This window comes from Trichechus manatus, unplaced genomic scaffold (genome assembly GCF_000243295.1).
Source record: "Trichechus manatus latirostris isolate Lorelei unplaced genomic scaffold, TriManLat1.0 scaffold00132, whole genome shotgun sequence".
In the NCBI taxonomy this organism is placed as follows: Eukaryota; Metazoa; Chordata; class Mammalia; order Sirenia; family Trichechidae; genus Trichechus; species Trichechus manatus.
In genome coordinates this window covers 1954804-1980425 of record NW_004444068.1, presented here as the reverse complement: position 1 = coordinate 1980425, position 25622 = coordinate 1954804, and the positions used below count along the sequence as shown (strand labels likewise).

Below are 25622 nucleotides of genomic sequence, written 5' to 3'. Positions count from 1 at the left end.
CACACACTTGCTCTCTGCCCAGTCCCTGCAACCACCTCTCCACATCCCCCATGCATCCCCGTCCTGCACCTGGATATGTGCAAAGTCCTTATATGGCTGCCAGCACATCTCCTACCCGGCGCAAAGTCACACAGCCGGCAAGGCCAGCCTCCTATATCCAGTGGATACAGCTCTTGCACTTTGTCTGGCAGGCTCCCATAAGGTTTTAATATAATAGGCTTTATGGGGGTTGGTTCGTCACTACAGATTGTACAGAGACTGCCTGTATATAATAGGTGTTCGCAAAACGGCCAAATTGCATAATGTCCTATTTCACAGAATGTATTGTGGACATTAAATGATGTATGACTGTACTACCTTATCAATAATTACGTTAAATTTAAATGGATTATATACTTCAATTAAAAGGTGATATTAGCAGAATGGACTAAAACAAATGACCCAACTATATGCTGTGTGCAAGAGACATACTTCAGATTCAAAGACACAAATAGGATGAAAGTAAAAGTGTGGAAAAAGATATCATGTAAACAGTAATTGTCTGAGAGCTGGAAGGTCTATAGTCGTATCAGACAAAGTAGACTTTAACACAAAAATTGTTACTAGTGACAAAAAAGGACATTTTATGATGATAAAAGAATCAGTCCATCAAGAAGTTACAGCAATTAAAAATATATAAGCACCTAACAACAGAGCCCCAAAATAAATCAAATAAAAACTGACAGAATTAAACAAATAGACAATTCAACAACAATAATTAGAGGTCTCAATACCCCACTTACATTAATGGATAGAACATCTAGACAAAACATTAACAAGGAAATGGAAGACTCAAACAGCACTATAAACCAAACAGAACTAACAGACATCTATAAAACACTCTACCCGACAACAGCAGAAAACATTCTTCTCAAGTATGCACAGAATATTCTCCAGAACACAGCATATGTTAGGCCATAAAACAATAAATTTAAAAAGACTGAAATTATATAAAGTACATTCTTCAACCACAGTGGAATGAAAGTAGCAATGAGTTAACAGAGGAAACTAGGGAATTCACTAATATGTGGAAATTAACAACACACTGTTCAATAACCAATAGGTCAAAGAAGAAATCACAGGAAAATTAGAAAATACTTTGAGATGAATGAAAACAAAAACACAACCTGTCAAAACTTATGGTATGCAACTAAAGCAGTGCTTAGCAGGAAATTTATAGCTGTAAATGCATATATTAATAGAAGAAAGATCTCAAATCAATAACCTAGCCTTCCACCTAAAGACACTAAATCCAAAGCAAGAATAAGGAAGAAAATAATAATGACTATAATGAAATAAATAAAATAGAGAATAGAAAAACAATTGAGAAAATAAATGAAACCAATCAAAAAAATTGACAAATCTTTAGGTAGATTATGAAAAAAAGAGCAAAGACTAAAAAATGACTAGATTCATGAATGAAAGAGGGGATATAAATACCAGTCTTACAGAAATAAAAAGGATTATAAGGCAATACTATGAACACTGTATGCAAACAAATTAGATAACCTAGATCAAATGGAAAATTCCTAAAAAGATGCAAGCTACGGAAACTGACTCAAGAAGAAATAGACAATTTGAATAGGCCTATAACAAGTAAAGAGATTGAATTATTAATTAAAAAAAAAACAAACACAAAAAAAATTCCCACAAAGAAAAACCCAAGACTAGATAGCTTCACTGGTGAATTTTACCAAACGTTTAAGAATTAACACCAATCGTTCCCAAACTTCTCTAAAACACTAAAGAGGACGGAACACTTCTCAATTCATTCTATAAGTCATTAAACCAAAACAAGACAAAGACATCTCAAGAAAACAAAACTATAGGCCAATATCCCTTGTGAATACAGATGTAAAAATTCTCAATAAAACACTAGCGAATTGAATCCAGCAGCATATAAAAACAATTATACTTATGATAAAGTGGGATATATCCCAGGAATGCAAGGTTGGTTTAATAACCAAAAAATCAATGTAATACACCATAATAATTAAATAATGGATAAAGATCATCACAATAGATACAGAAAAAGCATTTGACAAAATCTAATACTCTTTCTTGATAAAAACACTCAGTAAAGTAGGAATAGAAGGGAACTTTCTCAACCTGATAAAGAGCATCTATGAAAAACTGACAGCTAATTTCAAACTCTGACTGACAGATGAGTGGTGGTAAAGCAGAGGGTCAGTGAAAAAGAGGAAGAGCCTCAACGAGATAAATTGACACAGTGGCTGTAACAATGGGCTCAAACAGCAATGATTGTGAGGATGGCGCAGGACTGGGCAGTGTTTCGTTCTGTTGTACATACGGTTGCTATGAGTCAGAACCTACTCGACAGCACCTAACAACAACAATTTCATACTTAATGGTGAAAGACTAGATGCTTTACCCCCTAAGATCAGGAATAACAGAAGGATGTCCTTTCCGTCAACTTCTATTCAACACAGTAGTAGAGTTCTAGCCAGGCAATTAGGCAAGAAAAAGAAATAAAAGGCACCCAGATAGGATAGGAAGAAGTAAAACTATATTTTCAGAAGCCACACACACACACACACAAATTATTAGAGCTAATAAATGAGTTGAGCAAGATGGCAGTATACAAGAGCAACATACAAAAATTAGTGGAATTCCTTTACACTAACACAGAAAAATAAAAAAATAAAATTAAGGAAACAGTTCCAGTAACAGCAGCATTGAAAAGAACAAAATACTTAAGAAGAAATTTAACAAAAAAGTAAGACTTGTACACTGAAAAGTATAAGACGTCACTGACAGAAATTTTAAAAGACACTTTGTGTTCAGAGATTGGAACAATTTAAAGTTGTTTTAGGTGGCAATACTCCCCAAATTGATCTACCAGTTCAATGCAATCCCTATCAAAATCCTAGCTGGTGTTTTTGCAGTAGATAAGCTGATCCTAAAATTTATATGAAATGCAAGGGACCCATAATAGACTAAATAATGTTGAAAAAGGTGAACAAAGTTGGAGCACTCAAACGTCCCCATTTCAAAACTTACAAATGTAGACTGTGTTGTTAGCATAATGACAGACATATAGATCAGTGGAATAGAATTTAGAGTTCAGAAAGAAACCCTTACATCTGTGGTCAACTGATTTTTGACAAGAGAGCAAAAGCAATTCAATAGGGAAAGAACAGTCTTTTCAAAAATTGGTGCTGGGACAACTGGATATCCACATGCAAAAGAATGACTATAGACTTCTACCTCTTACCATACACAAAAATTAACTCAGAGGTAAAACTATAAAACTCTTAGAAGACAACATAGGTGTAAATCTTCATGACTTTAGATTAAGAAATGGTTTCTCAAGATATGAAATCTAGAGCACAGGCAAGCAAAAAAAAAAAAAAAGATAAATTGGATTTCATCTTAATTAAAATCTTTTAAGCTTCAAGGACTCTAAAGAAAGTAAAAAGACAGCTCACAGGATGGGAAAAAATATTTACAAAAATCATACATCTGATAAGGGTCTAGTTTCCAGAAATAATAAAGACCTTTTACAACTTAAGAATAAAAAGACAACCAAATTTAAAAAATAAGCAAAGGATTTGAATAGTTTTCCAAAGAAGATATACTAAACAAAAGAGGATGGGTATAATTTTTTAAAAAAGGAAAATAAGTGTTGGTGAGGATGCGGAAAATCTGGAACTCTCATACATTGGTGGTAGAAATGTAAATGGTGCAGCCACTTTGAAAAACAAGTTGGTAGATACACAAAAAGTTATACATAGATTTCCCATATGACCCAACAATTCTACTCCTAGGTATATACCCAAGAAAACCGGAAGCATATGTTCACATAAAAACTTATACATGAGTATTCATAGTAATATTTATAACAGCTCCAAAGTAGAAACAACCCAAATGTCCATCAACTCATCAATGGTAAACAAAATGCAGTACAGTCAGCCCTTTGTATCCGCAGGTTCTGCATCCGCAGATTCAACCAGCCGCAGATTAAAAATATTAAAACAAAAAAAAAAAGTCACGCTGTTGCTGACGTGTACTGTATAATTAGGCCTGCGATGGTTGCATCTGTACTGAACATGTATGGAGTTTTTTTTTTTTTTGCCATTAGTCCCTGAACAATACAGTATAACAACTATTTATATAGTATTTACATTGTATTAGGTATTATAAGTAATCTAGAGGTGATAAAATATACGGGAGGATGTGTGTAGGTTATATACAAATACTATACCATTTTATGTAAGGGACTTGAGCATCCATAGATTTTGGTATCCATGGGGGTCCCGGAACCAATCCCCTGCAGATACTGAGGGGCGACTGTATAGCCAGAATGGAATATTATTCAGCCATAAAAAGGAATAAAGGACTGACACATGCTACAACATCGATGAACCTTGAAAACATTATGCCAAGTGAAAGGAGCCAGTCACACAAAGCCCCATATCGTATGGTTACATTTATATGAAATGTCCAGAACAGGTAAATCCACAGAGACAGAAAGTAGATTAGTGGTTGCCAACAGTCCGGGCTAGGAGAAAATGGGGAGTGACTTTAACAAATAAAGGGTGCCTTTTCGGGGTGATGAGAATATTCTGGAGTTAGTGGTATTGGTTAGACAACTTTGTGAAAATATAAAAAAACTCACTGAATTGTACACTTTAAAAAGGTAAATTTTATGGTATGTAAATTATATCTTGATAAAGCTATTAATTAAAAAAAAAGCAAGCAGTTAGCACTGCAAATAGACTTCTCTAATTTAAAACTTACATTTTCTGTGAGGGTCATGTTTTCTTTGCTGACCTTTTATACTGCTGTCATTAATGCCAGATTTATGAAGTTGAGTTACTTGACTTATTTCTTGAGGTAGAACCGCACCCTAAAAGTTGAAATTCTTATAAATTAAACAAAATCTTAATATTATAACTACTTCTTTTCCTCAAATTTTAATAAAAAATTAATGTTATTTTTATAAAAATTAAATAGCTCATCAGAAAAGTCAAGCAATGCAGAAAAGTATAGAGAATTTTTAAAAGAACCCCCAAATCCCATCACCCAGAAAGAACCATCATAACTACCAACACTCCAGACATTTCTCTATACATTTATTAGATAGCAATATACGTACAAAACCATTTTACGCAAATGTCATTTTCAATAGGAAGTATTAAATTTAATTTCGCTTTGAGTTAACAAATGCAGAAGTAAAGTAAAATAGGAGAAAATAATCAATTTTAGACAGATGTTTTTTCACAATAGAAACATCCTTCTGTATTAGTTCAAAATAATTCTACCTCTAAGGTAGGCGGGGATGGAAAGTGAAGGTTATAGAAAAAATAACACTGGACATGTGTAAGGTATGGGATGATTATCTGTGGGTTATTTACAGTATTCTCTCTACCTCATTATGTTTAGTTTTCCATAAAAAAGCTATTAAAATTCATTATTTCTGACTCTCTGCTATGAAACTTAAGAATATCATTAGCCCATTTACATTCACTTCCATTTCTCATCCCCCAACTCCTAATTTTTAGTAAATATTCACATTGTCAAAGTTTTCAAATGATGGAAAATTTACACTACCAGATAGCAAGACTGATTATAAAGCAACTGTACTTGAGACAGTGCAAGTATAGATAGAACTAACAAAAAAGCATAGATAAATTTCATATAAAGATCACATCAGATTCCTTTGTTTTTTGACAGGGAGAGAAAGCCTGAAGGCAGAAAGAAGCCAGATAGTCGAAATGTCAAGAAGAAGCAAAAATGGAGGCTGGAGATGTTTAATGTAAAATAATCATTTCACAATTTTACTTTGAGCTGGTCCTATTTATTTTCGTCTGGAAACAGACAAATGAACACTGGGTATAAAGGCACATTATATTCTAGCTGGTAGCAGGCATGCTCTGAAATCGTTGTGATATACATGAGTGTGAAGGAGGTCCAATGAAGTCAAAAGGGCAAGAAGGTTTCTATCAGCACAGCACAATCGTTGGTGAGGTTCTGGACTACAGCAGTGCATTATGGGGGTTTTTGATGCTAAGGAAGGCAATTGGAATGTCAAGATCAAAAGATGGGTACAAATAACTATTCTGTGAGCATCTAATATGTGCCAGGCACTGTAAGATGTACTTTGCATCCATTATCTTAACATCATCATAACAAGGCTATGTCATATCTTGATTCCATTTTATAGATGAGTAAACTGAGGCTCAAAGTGATAATTTGATCAGAGAGCTAAGTAATGAAAGAGATGACATCTGAGCTCAGATTTGTCTAACTTCAAAATCTATGTTGATGGTACCACTTCAGAGAAATAGTGTGTCATAAGTTTAATTAGAAAGAAAATATTCTAGTTTTGAGTACAGTTCTTTGAGTTGTTTTAAAAAATGTGTTCTATTTGATATCTGTATAAAGCTATCTGTGCTAGTCATATTGTCATAGTATACCAATAAAGGCTAGAATATTTTTTATTATGGTGAGTTCTTCAGAATTTGCTCATCAGATGAAAACCAGGCTGCTTATTAAAATTCTAGGATATGAGTTGTATTTGGTGGCTCATAATTATTAGAACATAAAGGAAATAAAACATGGGTGTGAATGATTATTTATACCAGAAGATGCATGCAGAAGATTCTGAGAAACTTAATGTCAAGTCGTTGAATTCTATCTTAAGGAAACAGGGCAATACCACGAACTAGCAGAACTTGACCTAGACTATGACAGAATTGGGGGTTTTGGCAGTGAGAAAGGAAAGCGCATTTGAAGCGAAAGGAACAAAAAGAGTACATGTTCAGAAATGAAAACGATCTGTTTATGGGAAACGGAAAGTAAAGAGAGCAAGCTGACTGGAACAGACTATTTTACCAAGTAGTTGGGCATACTTTGTATGAATCAGGCAAGGTTAGATTATGGAGGGACTTAGATATTAGTTTGAGGAGTTGAGGTTGGATTTGTGTAGTACTAAACAGGGAGTCCTATATATTCTAGAGTATTAGAGTAACACACTACTTTAGGGCTGGAAAAGACCTCAGGCATCATCTAAGTCCAATGCCTTAATTTCACAGATGAGGCAACAGAGGTCCAGGGCAATTACAAGATTTGTTCAGTTTGAGTTACAAAACCTGATTTCCTAATTCTGAGTCCAACATCATATTTTTCACACCACAATACTTCAGGGCATAAGCTGAGTTCAGACTCAGGAGCTCTTATTCATTAGCTAGACACTCTACCCAATTATACCATGGGGCCAACACAGGTGAAAGAGCTTTTAGAAAAGATTACTTAGGCAATAATACATAAGAAAGACTATATGAGAAAGACGTAAGAAACAGGAAGAGCAGAAGGGAAGTTAGTCTAAGCCTGAGATGACAATCTAAGGTCCAGTTACTGGGAACTGAGAAGGAACAGAAAGACTTAGGGTCTCATTGACAATAAAGTTTTATAAACAAAAAGCAAAACATTTTTACTCCAAGCTTTCTAGATTATATGCCTGGGGAAATGGTGGTGTAATCAAGAGAAATAAGGGTAACAGAAGAGGCTTTACATGAGGTCAATTCTGAGACCTCTTTAGGTTGAGGTGATGGTGGAGATACTGAATTAGATCTTGACTGAGAGGCTGGAACCAGAGATACAGATTGTGTGACAGAGCTGAAGCCAGCAGTCGAGAAATAAGGCAAAAGGGGGAAAAACAAACTAAGCTGATGTTGAGTTCTGAGGAACAGTCTCCAGTGAAAGGTTGGAAAAGAAGTTAATAAAGAAGTAGGACAAGGCAAGAGGAAACTCAGGGTAATGTTTCCTTTTAAAGCAAAACTCCTTGAAAGTACTTGTTGCCACCAATTTCTCTTCTCCTTTTGTCTTTTAAACCCTTTCCAATTAAGTCTTTTATTCCCATCACTCTCCTGAAACTGCTCTTGTCAAGGTTTCCAATGACCTTCATGTGCTAAACCCAATGGTCAACTCTCAGTCTTCATCTTAATTGAACCAACAATAGCTGTGACACAGTTGATCACTCTCTTCTCCTTGACATCCATTTTTCACTCAGCATCTATAATGTCACTCTCTCCTGATTTTCTTCCTGTCTCACTGGCTGTTCCTTCTCAGTGTTTTGTCAGTTTCACCTAATTTTTCTGACTCTTTAAAGATTGAATGCTCAAAGGCTCAGGTATTGGACCTCTTCTCTATCTATACCCACCTCCTTGGCTTTAAATAACATATATGTGTTATTTGTCCAAATACATACATCCAAAATTGAATTTCTGATCTTCACCCACAAGCCTACTTGGCCTGCAATCGTCCCCATCTCTGTCAATAGTCACTCCATCCTTTCAGTTACTCAGACCTTTAAAAGTCACATCCTTTACACCTCTCTCTTTCACACTTATATTCAATTCATCTGCAAATTACTTCCTGAAATGTTTAGAATTTGACCACTTCTCACAAACTTCAGCTACCTTGGTCCAATCAGTATCTACTCTCACCCTGATGATTTCTGGAGCTTCCTAACTAATTTATTTCTACCCTGGCTCCTCTAAAGTCTATTCTCAAGAGCACAGGCACAGTGTTCCTCTTAAAATATAAGTCAGATCATGTCACTCCCCTGCTCAAAATCCTCCATTAATTCCCTATCTGACTCAGAATAAAGGCAATGTCTAAATAATGGCCTAGAAGATCCTACATTATGCTGATGTGTTATGGCTCTAATCTTATTTCCTACTGCTCACTCTAATCCTTTAGCCATAACAGTCTCCCTTCTCTTCCTTGAAAATGCCACACACGGCCCCCTCAACAGGACCTCTGAATTTGTCTGAAATACTCTCCCTTCACACACCCTATTCCTCATTTCATTCGAGCCATTGCTCAAATGGCACCTGTTCATTTCATGAAAAATTCCAACACCTCACCACCCGACCCCAATTCCCAACCTCTTCCCTGAAATTTTTCTCAAATTTATGTATTATCTTCTAATATACCATGTAATTTACTTACTTATCTTGTTTATTGTCCTGTCCTCCCTAGAATACAAATTATTATGATGCTCAGGATATTTGTTTTATTTACTGCTATGTTCTCACTGCACAGAACAATGCCTGGCAAATACATGGTAGGCACTCAATAAGTATGTACAGAAGGAGTGAATGAATGAATGATAATTGAGAATTCCTGACACATGAGTAGCTAGCAGTATCAAATAAATTAGAGAGGAAAAGAAGATCTGAAAATCTCGATATGGGTTACATTTAGGTAGAAAAAATTTATGGATGATATAAAGAAGGATTTTAATATTAACACAGGAGAACTGTGTATCTTGTCATAAAAAAAAACCCAAACCCATGGCTGTTGAGTTGATTCTGACTCATAGTGACTCTATAAGACAGAGCAGAACTGTCCCATATGGTTTCCAAGGAGCGCCTGGTGGATTCAAACTGCCGACCTTTTGGTTAGCAGCTGAACTCTGAATCACTACGCCACCAGGGTCTCCTATTTTTTTATGTTTTTACCATCATTCTCTTTGCTATTCTCCCCCTCTAGCTCTGATAATGCCAACATTCCAAAACCAAAACCAAACCCATTGCCCGAGTTGATTCTGACTCATAATGACCCTGTAGGACGGAGGAGAACTGCCCCATAGGGTTTCAAAGACTGTATTCTTTACGGAAGGAGACTGCCACATCTTTCTCCCACAGTGGGTTCAAACTACTGACATTTTGGTTAGCAGCTGAAAGCTTAACCACTTTGCCACCAGGGCTCCTTAACGCCAATACTACTGGAGGGTACTGAGGAGTCAGGCTCCAGGCCAAAATCCCATGTGTGATCTTTTAGGGCCAACCATAGGCAATTCCAAAGGCTGGCATGCCTCATGAGAGAAAACTGTCCTACCTATAGCAGACTTAGTGCACAGTCTGGAGGGGGTTACAGTCAAGTGTTCAGGTGCCTCCCTCCTTTCCCCTCCCCGGGTCAGCCATGCTTTTATATATATCACCATTCTTTTCCCAAATGTTTTCAGAGGCCTTTATATTCAGAGGCCTTTATATCGAGGGGCCCTTGGCCCTAGACCCTTCCCAGGCACCTCTGTTGAGACCTCCTTATGGGGGACTTTGAAGACCCTTTTCTCCATTTTTTACTCAGTCCACTCCTAGCCCTACCTCCTCTCTCCCTCTCCCTGCCCTACCCTGGCCCCTGGGCCATAAAATGGCAAAAGCCTTTCTTTAGGGCTCTCTCAGCAGTGAGATGATCCCCTGCCCGGATCTCCTCCATCTGCACTAATATATCTGACCCTTGCCAGTGCCTTTTGTTGGTGAAAAATGGAAAACTGGGGGAGCCAGCACCCTCTTTCTGGCCTCTTGCTTATACTATGGAAGTGAGTAAAGGTTTAATTGTTATTTTTTGTTCGGCTTGTTGTCTTAGTTGACCACCTGGACCCTAAGAGATCAGCTCTCTTTAGCTCAGCTATTGACACACATTAGAATGAATGAGGCCCTCCTTCTTGAGCCCGAGCTGAGAAGATAGGACAGTAACTAGCAAAAAACGTAGTAGGAATTCATCCCTTTTTCCTCTTCCTCTCTTTGGCTGAGTCTCTACTCGTTCAGCAGCATTTCTTTCCTCTTCTTAATCTCTATCAATGAATGTGAATTTACTCATTCATATTTAAAGACAATCAGTTGCCAGCAGAAAACTATATACTCAAATGGAAACAAATCCATCAATGAATGCCATTAAGGCTTTTAAAGCTCTTAACTACTATGTCACCAGGGTTTCCTTAAAAAATGTAGTTATTATAATCTTGAAAACAAGTTAAAAAAAAAATCCAAGCACTGAATTAAGAGAAAAATTATCTATATTCTTACTCATAGGTAAAAATTTTTATATATGTCCGAAAAATATGTAAATCTATGGTCAAAACTGTCATTTTATTTTTTATGATATTTAAGGAAAAAATAGTCATTGCATGCTTGAAAGAGAAATACAAAAACATTCTTTAAATTAACCATCCATCAAACAAGGCGCACTAACCTTCTCTTGAATAGCTGGCTGAAAGTGTTGAACCTTTCCAGATCCTTGTAAGGACTGCCAAATGTTGCAAAATTCATCATCTTCTTTAGCAGGTACCTAGCAAAACACAAAAAATTCGTAAGGATATAAAATATGAATAAAGATTCATATTAAAAATCAAATAATTTACTCACTAAATAATTTATTCCATGGAATAAACTAAATAATTTATTCCATGGAATAAATTATTATACAACATAGTACAAAATTGTATTGTCATATTCTATTTGCATGAAACTAATCTTTATATGCAACTGGTATGTAATGGTTTTATTAAAAACTATTTAAAGTACAACAAACACTATAAAAGATTATCCTGAATCACTACCCTGACCAACAGATTTGTCTCCTAATTTACTAATATATTATCATATTCAAACTAATATCTAAAGATTTTACTTAAAAAATCTTCATTTCATACAAAAGTAATGTAATAGGTTAACAAATCAGCTATTATTTATGGGGAAGTGATTTTATGCAGATTTAAAACTCTAGAAAAATATGCACCGCAATCTAACAGCAGTTACTGAGATTTCAGAAGCTTTCTGTTTGCATCTCTTTTGTTATTATCTACTTATCTGTGTTTTCAAATTGTTCTACAATAAACGTGTTAAATTTGAGGTGAAAAAATCTGGTTAAGGGAAAGATCTGGGGCCACAAAATTAAAGAAAGTTAAGTGTCTGATACAAGAAAACTCAATTTTTGTCCTGAGATGAAATAGATCACCCATCAGTTGCATGGTGGAAACCTGAAAATTGCTTTTTTAAAAAAATGTGGTAAAAATATATATAACAATTGCCATTTCAACATTTTTTACGTGCACACTTCAGTGTGAAAATCGCTTTTGATAAACATGATTTACTCCTCTCTCTTTTGACTTTCAAATTTATGCCATTCATAGCAGACATCATGGGGCATTTGGATTGTATAAGAAAAAAATTTAAATGCTAATTCGAAAAGTGAATATGTAAAGAGAAAACATGCACATTCTCAAGCTCATTATTTAAACAAAATGTTTCTTCTTTAATGTAACTGTAATTTTATAATAGAGTTACAATGCTATCAAAACCACTGTTTAGCTTACGATAATTTAAAAAATCTGGAATTGACTTGAACCAAACCTTTTGAACAAGGAAAACCAAGACAAATTAGGTTTTTAATTAGTAATTAGTCAACTACGCTTATAAACTATGCCTGTGATTTGTAAAGAGGGTAGAGAGCTATTAAAGACAGAGGGTCTTACTTGAGTAGGAACAAAACGCAATTGAGGGGAATGGTTAAGGCCTCCCAAATGCCCAGACAAAATGGAGGAATTCAAGCTGTAGTGATTCACAGCTGGTTGTGGTTTCACTATGGCTGTCAACTTCTGGTTTCCGGTTTCAGAGCGACTCCCGTGAGAAATGTTCACTAAGGCACTTGTTGGCAGTCGATAACCTCTACCAGGTGAGCATCTAAAAATAAAGTTATATCAGAATCAGAGGAAAATAATACCAGACATGCTAGGGAGCAGGAAAGTCAAACAACTTTGTCCATCATCAAGGAGCCCTGGTGGCACAAGAGCTAAGTGCTTGGCTGCTAACTGAAAGGCTGGCAGTTTGAACTCATCCAGCAACACCTCAGGAGAAAGATCCAGCAATCTGCTTCCGAAAAGATTACGGGGTAGGAAACCCTATGGGGCAGTTCTACTCAGTCACATGGGGTTGCTATGAGAGAAAAATCAACTTGACAGCATCCAACGAGTCTATCATCAGAATTAATAAACGTTATTTTAAAATTCAGCAGTAGAGGAACTTTGAATTCATAGACAGATCTCAATTTATAAGATGATACATTTTTGAAAAGGTTCCTCACTAACAGACTATTCAGTGTTTACCAAATGGAAAAAAACAAAGCCTGTTCTAGATGTGTAGGAGTATGTATGTGCGCGTGTTGCTGTGGTGAAGGGATGCAAGGATTATAACAGCTTGCCATCAAGAAGCTTACAACTTAATGACTGATTATGGCTGGAACTTTATGAATCCAACACCAAACGTCTGTAACAACTGTGGTTTGTACAGTGTGGACTATGAAAGTCCAGGAACTACCTGAGTGTGGTGCCATTCTCAGTGCAGCTCAACCTATGCAACGAGGCAAATGTCCATTTTTGTCTCTCGAGCATTTACTGAATCCAGTCCTTTTTTCCTCATCTTCCCATCTTAAAGTTCTGGGCCTGGAGCTGGGAAGGCTTAAGAGACGAGTACTTGTATTTTTCTTCTGGCCTTGATAAAAATATCAAGATATTAAAACAAACCTTTTCTTGTCAAATGTTTACAACTCTTATCACCTAATTTTTTCTCTTGAGAATGTAATTTTCTTATACCATAAACCAGTGGAAAAGTAGAATTATTTTATGAGAAATCTTTCTAAGTTCAAAGTTGCTAGGTAATACCTATTTTTGGATGTGAGAATACAGCTACTAAAGACTGTGCATTACAGAAATGAATATATTATAGGTAGGTAATGTTTTACACAGCCCTCTGTTATATACTCCATCAGTCAAGAAAGCCACTGCATCTAACTGGGATGGGGAAAAAAAACCACTAAGAATAAAGTTATCGCCTTAAAAAATATGTTTCTGAAAGTTGGTGGACTAATGTTGTAAGTAAACATTTCCATGAAAAATAAAATCAAATATGGGATTTAGACTCTGCTACAGCATTTGAAGAGTACAGACAAGAAAGTCTTAGGTAACAGTCATATCCAAGTTGTTGCAAAACAACAAAACCTTCAGCGTTCTGAAGGTGACCACTTGGTATAAGGATTGTTGTTGGTTGATAGTTGCTGTTACATTGGCTCTGACTCATGGAGACCTCATGTACAACAGAATGAAACACTGCCTGGTCCTATACCATCTTCATGGCCATTGGTATGCTTGAGTCCATTGCTGTGGTCACTTTGTATTTTTAGTGCCTCCCAACCTAGGGGCCTCATCTTTCAGCACTAATTATCAAACAATATTCTGTTGTGATTTCGGAAGTAGATCACCAGGGCTTTCTTCCTAGTCTGTCTTACTCTGGAAGCTCTGCTGAAACCTGTCCACTCTGGGTGACCCTACTGGTATTTGAAATATTGGTGGCATAGTTTCCAGCATCACAGCAACATGCAAGTCACCATTGTACGACAAACTGACAGACAGGTGGTGGATAAGGACTGATGACTGTGATTTTATTCAAGGAGGCTAAATGAGTAATTTTTAATTTTAATAAGTCATTAATAAAAACAGAGGAAAAAAAAAACTAAAGCTAAATTCTCTTTAGTATTCCAACTAATTTTTAGAAGGGGGAAAGGAAAAGTGGAAAGGATTTTATTCTATCCTCACAATAACCTAGTGAAGTATGTATCTTCATTACAGATGAGGAAATTAAGGGTCAAAATGCTTCTAACTTATCCAAGGTAACACAAACTTTAAGTGGGAGAGCTGCACTTTACTACACACCATGGTGCCTCTCATTCTATCACGATCCTTTCTACTGTAACTTTAATCTTTCTTTTTATTGGGTGCTTCCCAAAAATATACTCAGGTCTCACCCATGGCTTACAAGTCCCTGCACAGTGTGGGCACTGCTTTTCTCTCTTACTCTTATCTTACTTAGTCTCTGAGGCTTATCCACACCGGCATTCTTTTAGTTTCTTGAATGCGTGAAAATGCCCTTGGTTACATATGCTATCTCCCCTTTCTGAAACACTTTTCACTCTTCCTCCCTCTTCCCCTAAATCAAAAACCCAAACCCATTGCCATCCAGTTGATTCTGACTCACAGCGACCCTACAGGACGGAGTAGAACGGCTCCACTGGGTTTCCAAGGAGCAGCTGGTGGATTCGAACTGCTGACCTTCTGGTTAGCAGCCAAACGCTTAACCACTGTGCCACGAGGGCTTATTCATTCTTCAAGTTCCATCTTAAATATCACTTCCTCAAACAAGCCTTTCTGGCACTATCAGGACAGTTACATTCTTAAAACAACCTGCACTTCTCTTTGCCAGCACGGATCGCATTTTAATTAAACGATTAATATTGTAATCAGTTGCTTAATTATCTTCTCCATTAGAATGGAAGTTCCATGAGGGTAGAAACCATGTCTGTTTTAGTCACAGTTATATTCCTAGTACCAAGTATGATGTCTTGCATATAACATGAAGTCAAATTGTGGATGAATAAAGAAACAAGTAGATAATGTAAAAATATAACCACATAGATACACTCACAAAGAGCAATTATCATCTGGAAATACAAACCTTATTGTTAAACCTCCAGGAAATTCTTCATCAAATAATACTTCAAATAGTACATCAGCTTCTCTATTAGCTGTTAAAAGAGAGAAAGGGAGTGGCGGAGGGGAAGGAGGGATATTAAAAACCCATGATGAAAAATCAGCAGATCATTTTTTGAAGCGCTCTAAAGCATTTATTTTTGAAGTTTGTAGAAAATATTCTGGACATGAAAAATGGTATTACAATAAAACAAATGCCACCTAGACTAAGAAACAGAGAGCTAGTACTTGAGAAAACCACTGTGCCCCATTTCCCAACTAGGTAACCTCTATCTTCAACTTGGAATTTATGATTCCCATACATTTTTGGGGAGCCTTGGTGGCACTGTGGTTAACAGCGCAGATGCTAACCAAAAGGTCAGCAGTTCGAATCCACCAGCCACTCCTCAGAAACCGTATGCGGCAGTTCTGCTCTGTCCTGTAGGGTTGTTATGAGTCAGAATTGACTCAATGGCAATGGGTTTACACATCTCTTTATATTTTTACCACAAATATACATATATCTAAATGACATGTAGTATTGTTTTGCAAGTTTTTAAACGTTATATACATGATAGCATAGAAAATATATTCTTCTGCAACTTACTTTTATTTGGTTCAACATTATTTTGTGGGATTTACCCATTTAAGTATGTGTTCATTCAGTTTTCTGTATGTACAATATTCCATTTATGGAAATACTTTATCCATTCTCCTGCTAACGAACATTTAGGTTGTTTCTGACTTTTTGGTATTATAAACACTACTATGAACAGCCTGTCAATGTATCCTCAGGCAAGTGATTGTTTCCCTAGAGTGGAAGTGAAAGTGCTGGGTCTTAGGGAATGTACTTTTTTTTTTTGTTTTTTACAGCTTTACTGGGGTATAACTGACTTAAACTGCATATATTTAAAGTATACAATTTGATGAGTTTTAACATATGCATATAATCATGAAGCCATCACAGTTAAGACACTCTCAAAAATTTCCTTGTGTCCTTTTGTAACCTAACCCTTCCTTCCTCAATCACTAAAAATCTACTTTCTGTCACTTCAGATTAGTTTGCAAAATTTTATATAAATGAAATCATATGTATATACACTTTTTTGGTATGCTTCTTTCATTCAGCATACTTATTCTGAGCCATCCATGTTGTGTGTAATCAGTAATTTGTTCTTTTTTATTGCTGAGAAGTATTACATTGTATGAGTATCCAACAATTTGTTTATCCATTTACCTGCTGATGGTCATTTGAATTGTTTCCAGCTTTTTGGTTATTACAAATCAAGCTGTTATAAGGATTCACGAACAAGTCTTTTTGAGGACATATTCCTTCATGTCTCTTGGGTAAATATCTGGAATGGAATGGCTGGGTTCTATGGCAGATAAATGCTTAACATTTTAAGAAACTGCCAAACTATTTTCCAAAGTGATTTTATCATTTTACATTCTCACTAGCAATGCATGAGAGTTCTAGTTGTTCCACATCCTTGCCAACACTTGGTATGGTCAGTCTTTTTAATTTAAATCATTCTAGTTGGTGTGTGATAGCATCTTATTATAGTTTCAATTTGTACTTCCATAATGACTAATGAATGATGTTGCAAATCTTTTTGTGTGCTTATTTGCTATCGGAAACTCTGGTGGCATAGTGGTTAACAGGTACGGCTGCTAACCAAAAGGTCGGCAGTTTGAATCCACCAAGCGCTCCTTGGAAACCCTACGGTGCAATTCTACTCTGCCCTATAGGGTCGCTATGAGTCGGAATCAACTTGATGGCAACGGGTTTGGTTTGGTTTTTTATTTGCCATCAACATATCTTCGGTGGCAAAATAGCTGTTTAACTATTTCGTCCACTTTAAAAATTAGGTTGTTGTCTTATTATTGAGTCATAAAAATTCTTTATATATTCGAAGTACAAGTAATTTTGTTAGATACATGTTTTGTGAATATTTTCTTTCAGTCTGTAGCTTCTCATTTCTGTGAAAGTGTCTGATGAAGTCCAAATCGTCAATATTTTCTTTTACAGTTCAGGTTTTTTTGTGTTCTATTTAAGATATCTTTACCAAATCCTGGGTTGCTAAGATTTTTTCTCTGTTTTCTTCTAGAAGTTTTATGTTAGCTCTTACATTTTGCTTTCTGATCCATTTTGAGTTAATTTCTAGTGAAGGTATAATGTAAGAATCAAGGTTCATTTTTTTGCATATGGTTATCTAATTGTTCCAGCACCTTTGTTGAAGAGATGATCTTTTCTCCACTGAATTACACTGGTACCCTTGTTGAAAAAACAATTGATCACATATGTGTGGATCTATTTCTGGACTCTATTCTAGTCCATTGATCTATATGTCTATCTTTATGCCAATCCACACTGTTTTCATTACAAGAGCTTTATAATAAGTTTTGAAATCAGGTAGAGTAAGTCCTGCTACTTTGCCTTTCTTTTTCGGAACTGCTCTGACTAGTCTAGATTCTTTGCTCTCCATATAAATTTTAGAATTAGTCTGTGAATTTCTATAAAATAGGCAGCTGGGATTTTGAATGGGATTGCTTTCAATCTACAAATCAAAGCAAATGACATCTTAACAATGTTGAGTTTTCTGATCCATGAACAAGGTATATCTCTCCATTAATTTTGGGAAACTTTAATTCCTCTCAGCAATGTATTGTGTTTTTCAGTGTACTGGTCCTTCACATGTTTTGTTAAATTTATCCTTTAAGTAACTCATATTTTTAATGCTATTATAAAAGGTATTTTTAAAAATTTCAATTTCTAACTATTCATTGCTGGTATATAGAAACATGATTGATTTTTGTATATTGATGGTGTATCCTGAAACCCTGGTAAACTTAAACTATTAGTTCTAGTAGTTTTAGTAGCTTTAACTTTACCAGATAATACTATCAGAGTTATAAAAATTCTCACTCTATATCCTAACCAACCCTTTATATTTCTAGAGGTTGGTGATTTTTATTAAAAATATTCCATAATTTGTAACTAGATATATGAAACCACTTGTTCCCATTTTGCTTTTCTTCCAGTATGATGTATAAACACCATAGTTCAAATACCTAAATATGGCATTACTTTTATTTTGGGAGTTCTTAAAGAGACAGAGAGAGATTTTTGTAACCCAAAGGGAATCATTTCTCTGATAAGTCTGTTTTATATACATAATCTAGTTGTATTAATAAAAGTTCAAATTAATATATGAATTTTCAATTCTTTTAACTGTAAATAAGCTCATATATCATGCTTGTTAATTTCCACAGAAACCAAGAGACTACAATAAAAAGTAAGGTAAATCTCTAAGCAAGATTCAATGAAAGACTAAGGAATAGTGATAAAATTTTACTCAGTTTCATGAAACTTATGCATGCCCATCAAGGTCTTGTGTTACTGTAATATGGTATATAGAAATCTCCAAATTCTCGGCAGCCCTTTCTCAATTTCCTTTCTTTTAACCATTTCCCAAATGATCACACAAGATAGAAAAGGAGAATTTTCTCTGAAAAATATAATGTAAAAAAAAATTTAACTAAAATATGAGAGGATTTAATTTTTTCCTGATTTGTAGCTGTTTTCTGCATAGGTATAAGAAAAACAAATTTGTATTTTACTTTATGATATAAATGCAGTTGAAGACATGTCAAATATTGAGATCTTACCCCCTTTAATTCCTATGATGGTGCCTCGAAGGCCAACAGGAACTGAAAAGTTCTCTCTCACATTTACAACACGGTCAAAGAGACGAAATTCTGCATCCCTATCAGGAATGACTCCGTGTTGCTGTTCTAAAGGCTGAAGAGAAGAAAGCTATTAATTTTAATTTGAAAAAAAGTTTTTCTACTAATCCATTAAAAACAATTTTTATTCCTTCTACATTTTCAGGGTAAACGCAACCACTCTGAATTCTCTGATATGAAACTTACTCTGTATAGCAAATGGGGCTTCACTGTCACTCGTACCTTCTTATTATTCTTCCTTTGCTGAGAAAATGAAAGAAAATTTTAAAGCATTTAAAAAATATTAACTGATAAAAACATTAAATTATTCAAGTACTTTTACATGTCTGAATTGGAAAAGCCAAAAGAAATGATCTATTTTATGAACACTTGAAGTTTCTGGAGAAGCAGCCAAGAGGAATAAAATAAACATGTTTAAAATGCCTGTTGCCTAAATTCTGATACAGAAACTTTTTAAAATAAAATTTTTGTTGAAGTACTACACATAAAGAAAAATGCAAAATTATAAGTGCATGGCTTAATGAATCTTTACGTTGTTGTTAGGTGCCCTCGAGTCGGTTCTTACTCGTGGCGATCCATGTACAACAGAATGAAACACTGTCTGGTCCTGCACCATCCTCAGTCACTGCTATGTTTGAGCCCATTGTTGCAGTCACTGTGTCAATCCATCTCGTTGAAGGTCTTTCTCTTTTTCGCTGACCCTCTACTTTACCAAGCATGATGTCCTTTTCCAGGGACTGGTCCCTCCTGATGACATGTCCAAAGTATGTGAGATGTCTCGCCATCCTCGCTTCTAAGGCATATTCTTTCTGTACTTTTTCCAAGACAGATTTGTTCTTTCTTCTGGCAGTCCACGGTATATTCAATATTCTTCACCAACACCATAATTGAAACGCATCAATTCCTCTTTGGTCTTCCTTATTCATTGTCCAGCTTTTACATGCATATAAGGTGACTGAAAATACTACACGCAGCATGCAAGCTACCACAGTATGACAAACTGACAGACGAGTAGTGGAATGAATCTTCATAGACTGAACATATTTATGTAATCACACCCAGGTTCAAGAAATAGAACATTACTAAGCACAACACAAGAACAACCTCCCCCTCGTCCTTTCTCAGTTACTACTCATCCCCAAAATAACCTTAATTCTAACACAAAAGATTGCTGTTATTTTTGTTAGGTGCCATCGAGTTGGTTCTGACTCATAGCGGCCCTACAGGACTGAGCAGAAATGCCCCACAGGGTTTCTAAGGAGCAACTGGTGGATTCAAACTGCCAACCTTTTTGGTTAGCAGCTGTAGCTCACCGCAGCTCTTATCACTACGCCACACAGAAGATTAGATTTGCCTTTTTGAACTTTATATGAATGCTATTGCATTCAAAAGCCTTTTTACTCCAAAAAGAATACAATGGTCACAACAGATGTATATTAAAGAAAACTAACCAGGTATAAAATTATTGATCTATGACAATACTGTGGGGTTGGAGCTACAAAAATTAAAGTGGCATTCATTTAACAAGCCCTTGCCTTCAGAATCTATTGAGAAATTGGCTCTGAAGTTTGAGTCTTTTGATTACTTAAAAAATGCTAGAAGTAAACTGAAACTCAAAAGAATTTTCTCCTATCTTTACTACTTTATAGAAACATGATAATAATGTATATCCACTGTGTATCCCTTGTAATCCACAAAATACTACTCAAATTTTTTTTTAAAGAAAGTAAATTTTCACCTAATAATAAAAATGGAAGCAGTTTTACTTTCATGGCAGGCAACTATAAGTGACATGTAGCTTATGGAAATGTGTACAAGTTAGAGTTCATAAGCTATAGAGTTCAAATGTACTTAAACACTGTAAAATGTACAAGCTTTTAAACAGTCATTTTCTTCTATTACACAGACACTTCATTTATTCTTTCAACAAACATTTACTAAGTTCCGTTCACACTGATCTACGTGCTGGGGATAAAGCAGGGAACTGTTCTTTTATTCTAGTTGAGGAAGATACATAATAAACAAAATAAGAAAAAATATATACCATGTATGAAGGTGAAAAGTGTGGCAAGGCAAAAATAAAGCAGGTGAGGGGAATCAGCAGTGATGAAAGACTGCAATTTTAAATAGGGTGGGTAAACAGTGAAGCCATTGTAGACAATGTGTTCCAGCCCACAGCAGACTAGAAGGACTAATAGAGTACACTTGGTGCCCACTGACAACAGCAAGAAGAAATAACTGGCAATATGAGAGGAGATTTAAAGTATTTAAAAAAAAAACCAAAACAAACCAAAACTGACACAAGAACTGTGCCTGGAATACTGTACATAAAAAAACAACTCACATACTAGTACACCCCCAGGCATTATTACACTATAGCGGATATGCTAATCAAACCTCACTGGGTAAATGAATCACCTGGGAAACTTTCACAACAGGTTTCATCATCAGTTACTCAATGCTAAGTTCTACGCTCTGGCTACTCAAAACATGGCCACCTGAGAGCTTGTTAAAAATGCTGAATCTTAAGCCCCACTTAGGCCTATTGAATCAGAATCTATATTTTAACAAGTAACACTGCTAATTCCTTTGCACATTAAAGCTTGAGAAGTACTGTGTTTTTTACACAGAAAGTTACTGATACTTTTAATGATGACCCTGCATTACAAAGAAAATGCTTAAATTATGTTCATAATTTTTTAAAATATTTTTTCCTTTTATTACCCTAATAACATTATAAAAGAAAAAGAAATATCACTTATAAATTATAAGTGAAAAGAAAAATCACTTAAAAAGTTGCACCTTCTTGACACACTAAGAAGTTAAAAAAAAAGTCCTGTCTTATCTATATGTACACAGAATTTTAAAAGTGTTGTAATCAAAATAATAGACTACAACTTTATACAGTCATGTGCTGCTTAACATCCACGATACGTTCTGTGAAATACGACATCATGAGATTTAGACACGCGAACACTGTATTACATACTTAGCAAAGCTATATGGAATACTGGCAGCGCGATTGCTTTGCGTACAAGAGACATAAGATACACGTGTTGCGTGCAAGAAGCTGTTGTGTCCACTCCATCCCGTTCTCTGTTCAGGATTTCTGAACTCTATTATAACCTTACGGGACAACGGACGTATATGTGGTTGGACGTTGCTCAGATGTTATGCAGCACATGACTGTATATACATCTTTTGTTTGTAAAGGAAGAAAAAAAATGTGTAAAGCATTTTAGAAAGCTCTGCTTCCAAATGGGTTAAAAATAAAATGTGGGGGCTTAAAGTTATATACACTTCTGTTAACTGGAAAATTCACTTCAATAATACTGCTAGAGAAATAGATTTTACTTTATGTTGAAAAACTAACAAAAAGAAATACAGGCTTTCTACCCTTAGCTGAGTATCAATGACCTTTCAAAAATCAAACTATAGCCTCTCTTTTTTCCTAAAGAGAAAAAGTATCATCTAGTGGTAATTTTTCAGACTGTATTCACAACTCTTGAGGATGTGATGAGAGAATTCAAACAGATAAGCATTATTAAAAAAAAAAAAAGTTGTCGATTCTCACTCATGATGACCCCATGTGCGTCAGAGTAGAACTGTCCTTCGTTGGGTATTCAATGGCTGATTTTTCAGAAGTAGATTGCCAGGCCTTCCTTCTGAGGCACCTCTGGGTGGGCTCAAACTGCAATGATTCGGTCAGTAGCCAAGCACATCAACTGTCTGCACCACCCTAAAGACTCCAAGCATTATTGTTGCTGTGTGCTGTCGAGTCAATTCTGACTTATAAAACCCACTGCCATTGATTCTGACTCATAGTGACATTACAGGACAGAGTAAAACTGCCCCACAGGGTTTCTAAGGAGCGGCTAGTGGATTTGAACTGCTGACCTTTCGGTTAGCAGCTGAGCTCTTAACCACTGCGCCACCATGCATAAAACAAGTATGTCTACTACAGAAGTTCACTGCTTTTGAAAACAAGACTTACAAAACAGAAGAAATTAAGTGAAATTTAATACTAATAGAATGAGTTTATGATGAAAAAAGTACATTTTAGAAGTAATTCTGTAAAAGTCAAATCAATTTTTATGTTTATAAAAAGACAAACTGTGCCTTTAAAGATTTAGAATAGGAAGGAATAACAGATTACCTTCATTTCTCAATTGCTCACTTTCTACTTTGACTAGAATCACAAAATATTAATTCTTAAAATTAGAAAAACAAGGACATAAAATTTAAATGCTTTGCCTTTACATATTTCAATGCATTTATATTCATTCAAAATCCTCAGAGTAAATTATTAATACCTATTGCAAATGGAAGGAACTTTTTTTTTAATTATAAGATTATTTGACATTAATTGGAATCACTATGTTTTATTTGATTAAAAGAGAAATGCTTATTTGTAGAATAATATTCAAATTAATTTCAAATATCATCAATAATCTCAGTTATTGAAAGCTATTACCTTGCATTTCTCGACTTCTTCCTCGATCTTCTCCACAATAGCTGCATCCAGAATTTGTAAATCACAAGAAGAACGAGACAAAGTACTGACAGGATGTCCCTTTAGCCAAGTAATAATTTCTTGAACTTTCTCAGCACTACATTAAAAACAGTAACAATAACTTCTTCACTTTCTCAGGGATTATACAAAAGGGCTTATATAAACTTTCTGAGGGCTATGAATTATAAGAGATGTCAAATTATATAATCAATGGTTAATCAACTAAACTTAATTGCTACTAATCATAAATCTAACATAAATATGGACCCATTACCTCTCAGGAATAAAAAGAAATCACAAGTTATTTTTTAAAAAGTTACTGATATAAATGAAATGAAAGATTCTATTAAGATCTTAAAGTAAAAACAACACAACACAAAACAAACAAAAAAATAGTAACATAAAATCTTGGTAAACTAGCTACATCTTTCATTGAAACCACAAACTTGAACCATGAGGCAATAAATACCATTAATTTTGCTTACCCATTCTCATTTTCTCCTGGCCAAATGTCATCTTCATAGAACACATCCTCTTGGCTATTTTTGGCTATATAACTAAAGAGTTCTGGAGCTCTAGCCAAACAAACAAACAAAAATACTGCTTAAAAAAAAAAAAATACAAGGCTAACTTCATGTAAAGTTCTTCTCAGATAATTTCTGCTCCTAAGTGGACATAGAATGTGTATTAAAGATTCTTATACAGAGAATATTAATAATGGAGAGAGACCGAAAGATCTGAAAGAGTGTTCACAGATGCTCAAAACACTCTCACTGGCTGAAGTAGAAATGGTTCTATAATCAGCTTTAATTATTACTCCCTGTTTGATCAGAATGATGAGTGTTAAATGGATAAAAATAGTATCTACAGGTTTACATCCTAATTTTCACAATAAAGCAGGAGTACTCCACAATAGAGCAAATTAAAATACATTATAAATTTTTTCTGATATCCCTTAAAACTCCATTTCTTCCTGAATAGTGCAGGATTTTCAGGAACCCATAGCAGACTGAACACATTTGCTTATCTTTGCTCCCTCCCAAACCCATTAAAATAATAATAAAGCATAAAAAAGAGCATAAACCTAGAAAGACATATGAAAAGAGAAGCAGAGAATCTGACAGCATATATGATAAACAAAATGTGGTATGTATACACAATAGAGTACTACTCAGCCATAAAGAAAAATGAAGTCTTGATGCATGCCATTACATGGATAAACCTTGAAAACATCATGCTGAGCAAAATAAGTTGCAAAAGGACAGATATTATATTACCTCATATGAAATAAGCAAATATACAGAAACAAAAGATTATTAGTGGCTACCAGGGGTGGGAGAGAGGCGAAAGTGGGGAATTTCTGCCTGGGAGTAGTGGGTTTATGTTAAATGTGGTGGAATGATTTGGAAAAGGATATCAAGAATTGATGTACATCTCACTTTGGCGAGTGGTGTCTGCGGTCTTAAAAGCTTGTAAGCGTCCATCTAAGATGCATCAATTGGTCCCAGCCCACTTGGAGCAAAGGAGAATGAATAACACCAAAGACACAAGGAAAATATTAGCCCAACAGACAAAAGGACCACATAAAGCAGAGACTCCAACAGCCTGAGACCAGAAGAACTAGATGGTGCCCTGCTACAACCAATGACTGCCCTGACAGGGAACACAACAGAGAGTCCCTGATGGAGCAAGAGAAAAGTGTGGAGCGGAACTCAAATTCATGTAAAAAGACCAGACTTAATGGTTTGACTGAGACTGGAGGAACCCTCAAAGTTATGGCCCCCAGATGCTCTGTTAACTCAGAACTAAAACCATTCCTGAAGCCCACTCTTCAGACAAAGATTAGACTGGATTATAAAACATAAACTAATACTTGTGAAGAGTGTGCTTCTTAGTTCAAGCAGATATATGAGACCAAATGGGCGGCTCCTGTCTGGAGGCAGGATGAGAAGGCAGGAAGGCACAGGAGCTGGTTGGAGGGACATGGGAAAC

At 35.5% G+C, this 25622-nt stretch overlaps 1 protein-coding gene across 6 annotated transcripts in view; it reads right to left on the bottom strand.

Annotated features, from left to right (window-relative positions):
* The window catches only part of XRN1 (5'-3' exoribonuclease 1), a 116795-nt gene that overhangs the window by 23300 nt on the left and 67873 nt on the right, over positions 1-25622 (bottom strand). For 5 of the 6 annotated variants that reach the window (XR_002825402.1, XM_023739332.1, XM_023739328.1 and 2 more), the window contains 8 exons: positions 24116-24205; positions 23592-23727; positions 19304-19360; positions 19040-19172; positions 15357-15426; positions 12326-12533; positions 11044-11139; positions 4801-4909 (listed from right to left, as the gene is read on the bottom strand). Coding sequence is in view for 5 of the 6 variants with exons in the window: in XM_023739332.1 (XP_023595100.1) it covers positions 4801-4909; positions 11044-11139; positions 12326-12533; positions 15357-15426; positions 19040-19172; positions 19304-19360; positions 23592-23727; positions 24116-24205 (899 nt within the window). In the remaining variant the exon portion in view is untranslated. Of the gene's footprint in view, positions 1-4800; positions 4910-11043; positions 11140-12325; positions 12534-15356; positions 15427-17733; positions 18880-19039; positions 19173-19303; positions 19361-23591; positions 23728-24115; positions 24206-25622 lie in introns of those variants that run through there. The other variant, XM_023739331.1, reaches the window with a different exon arrangement.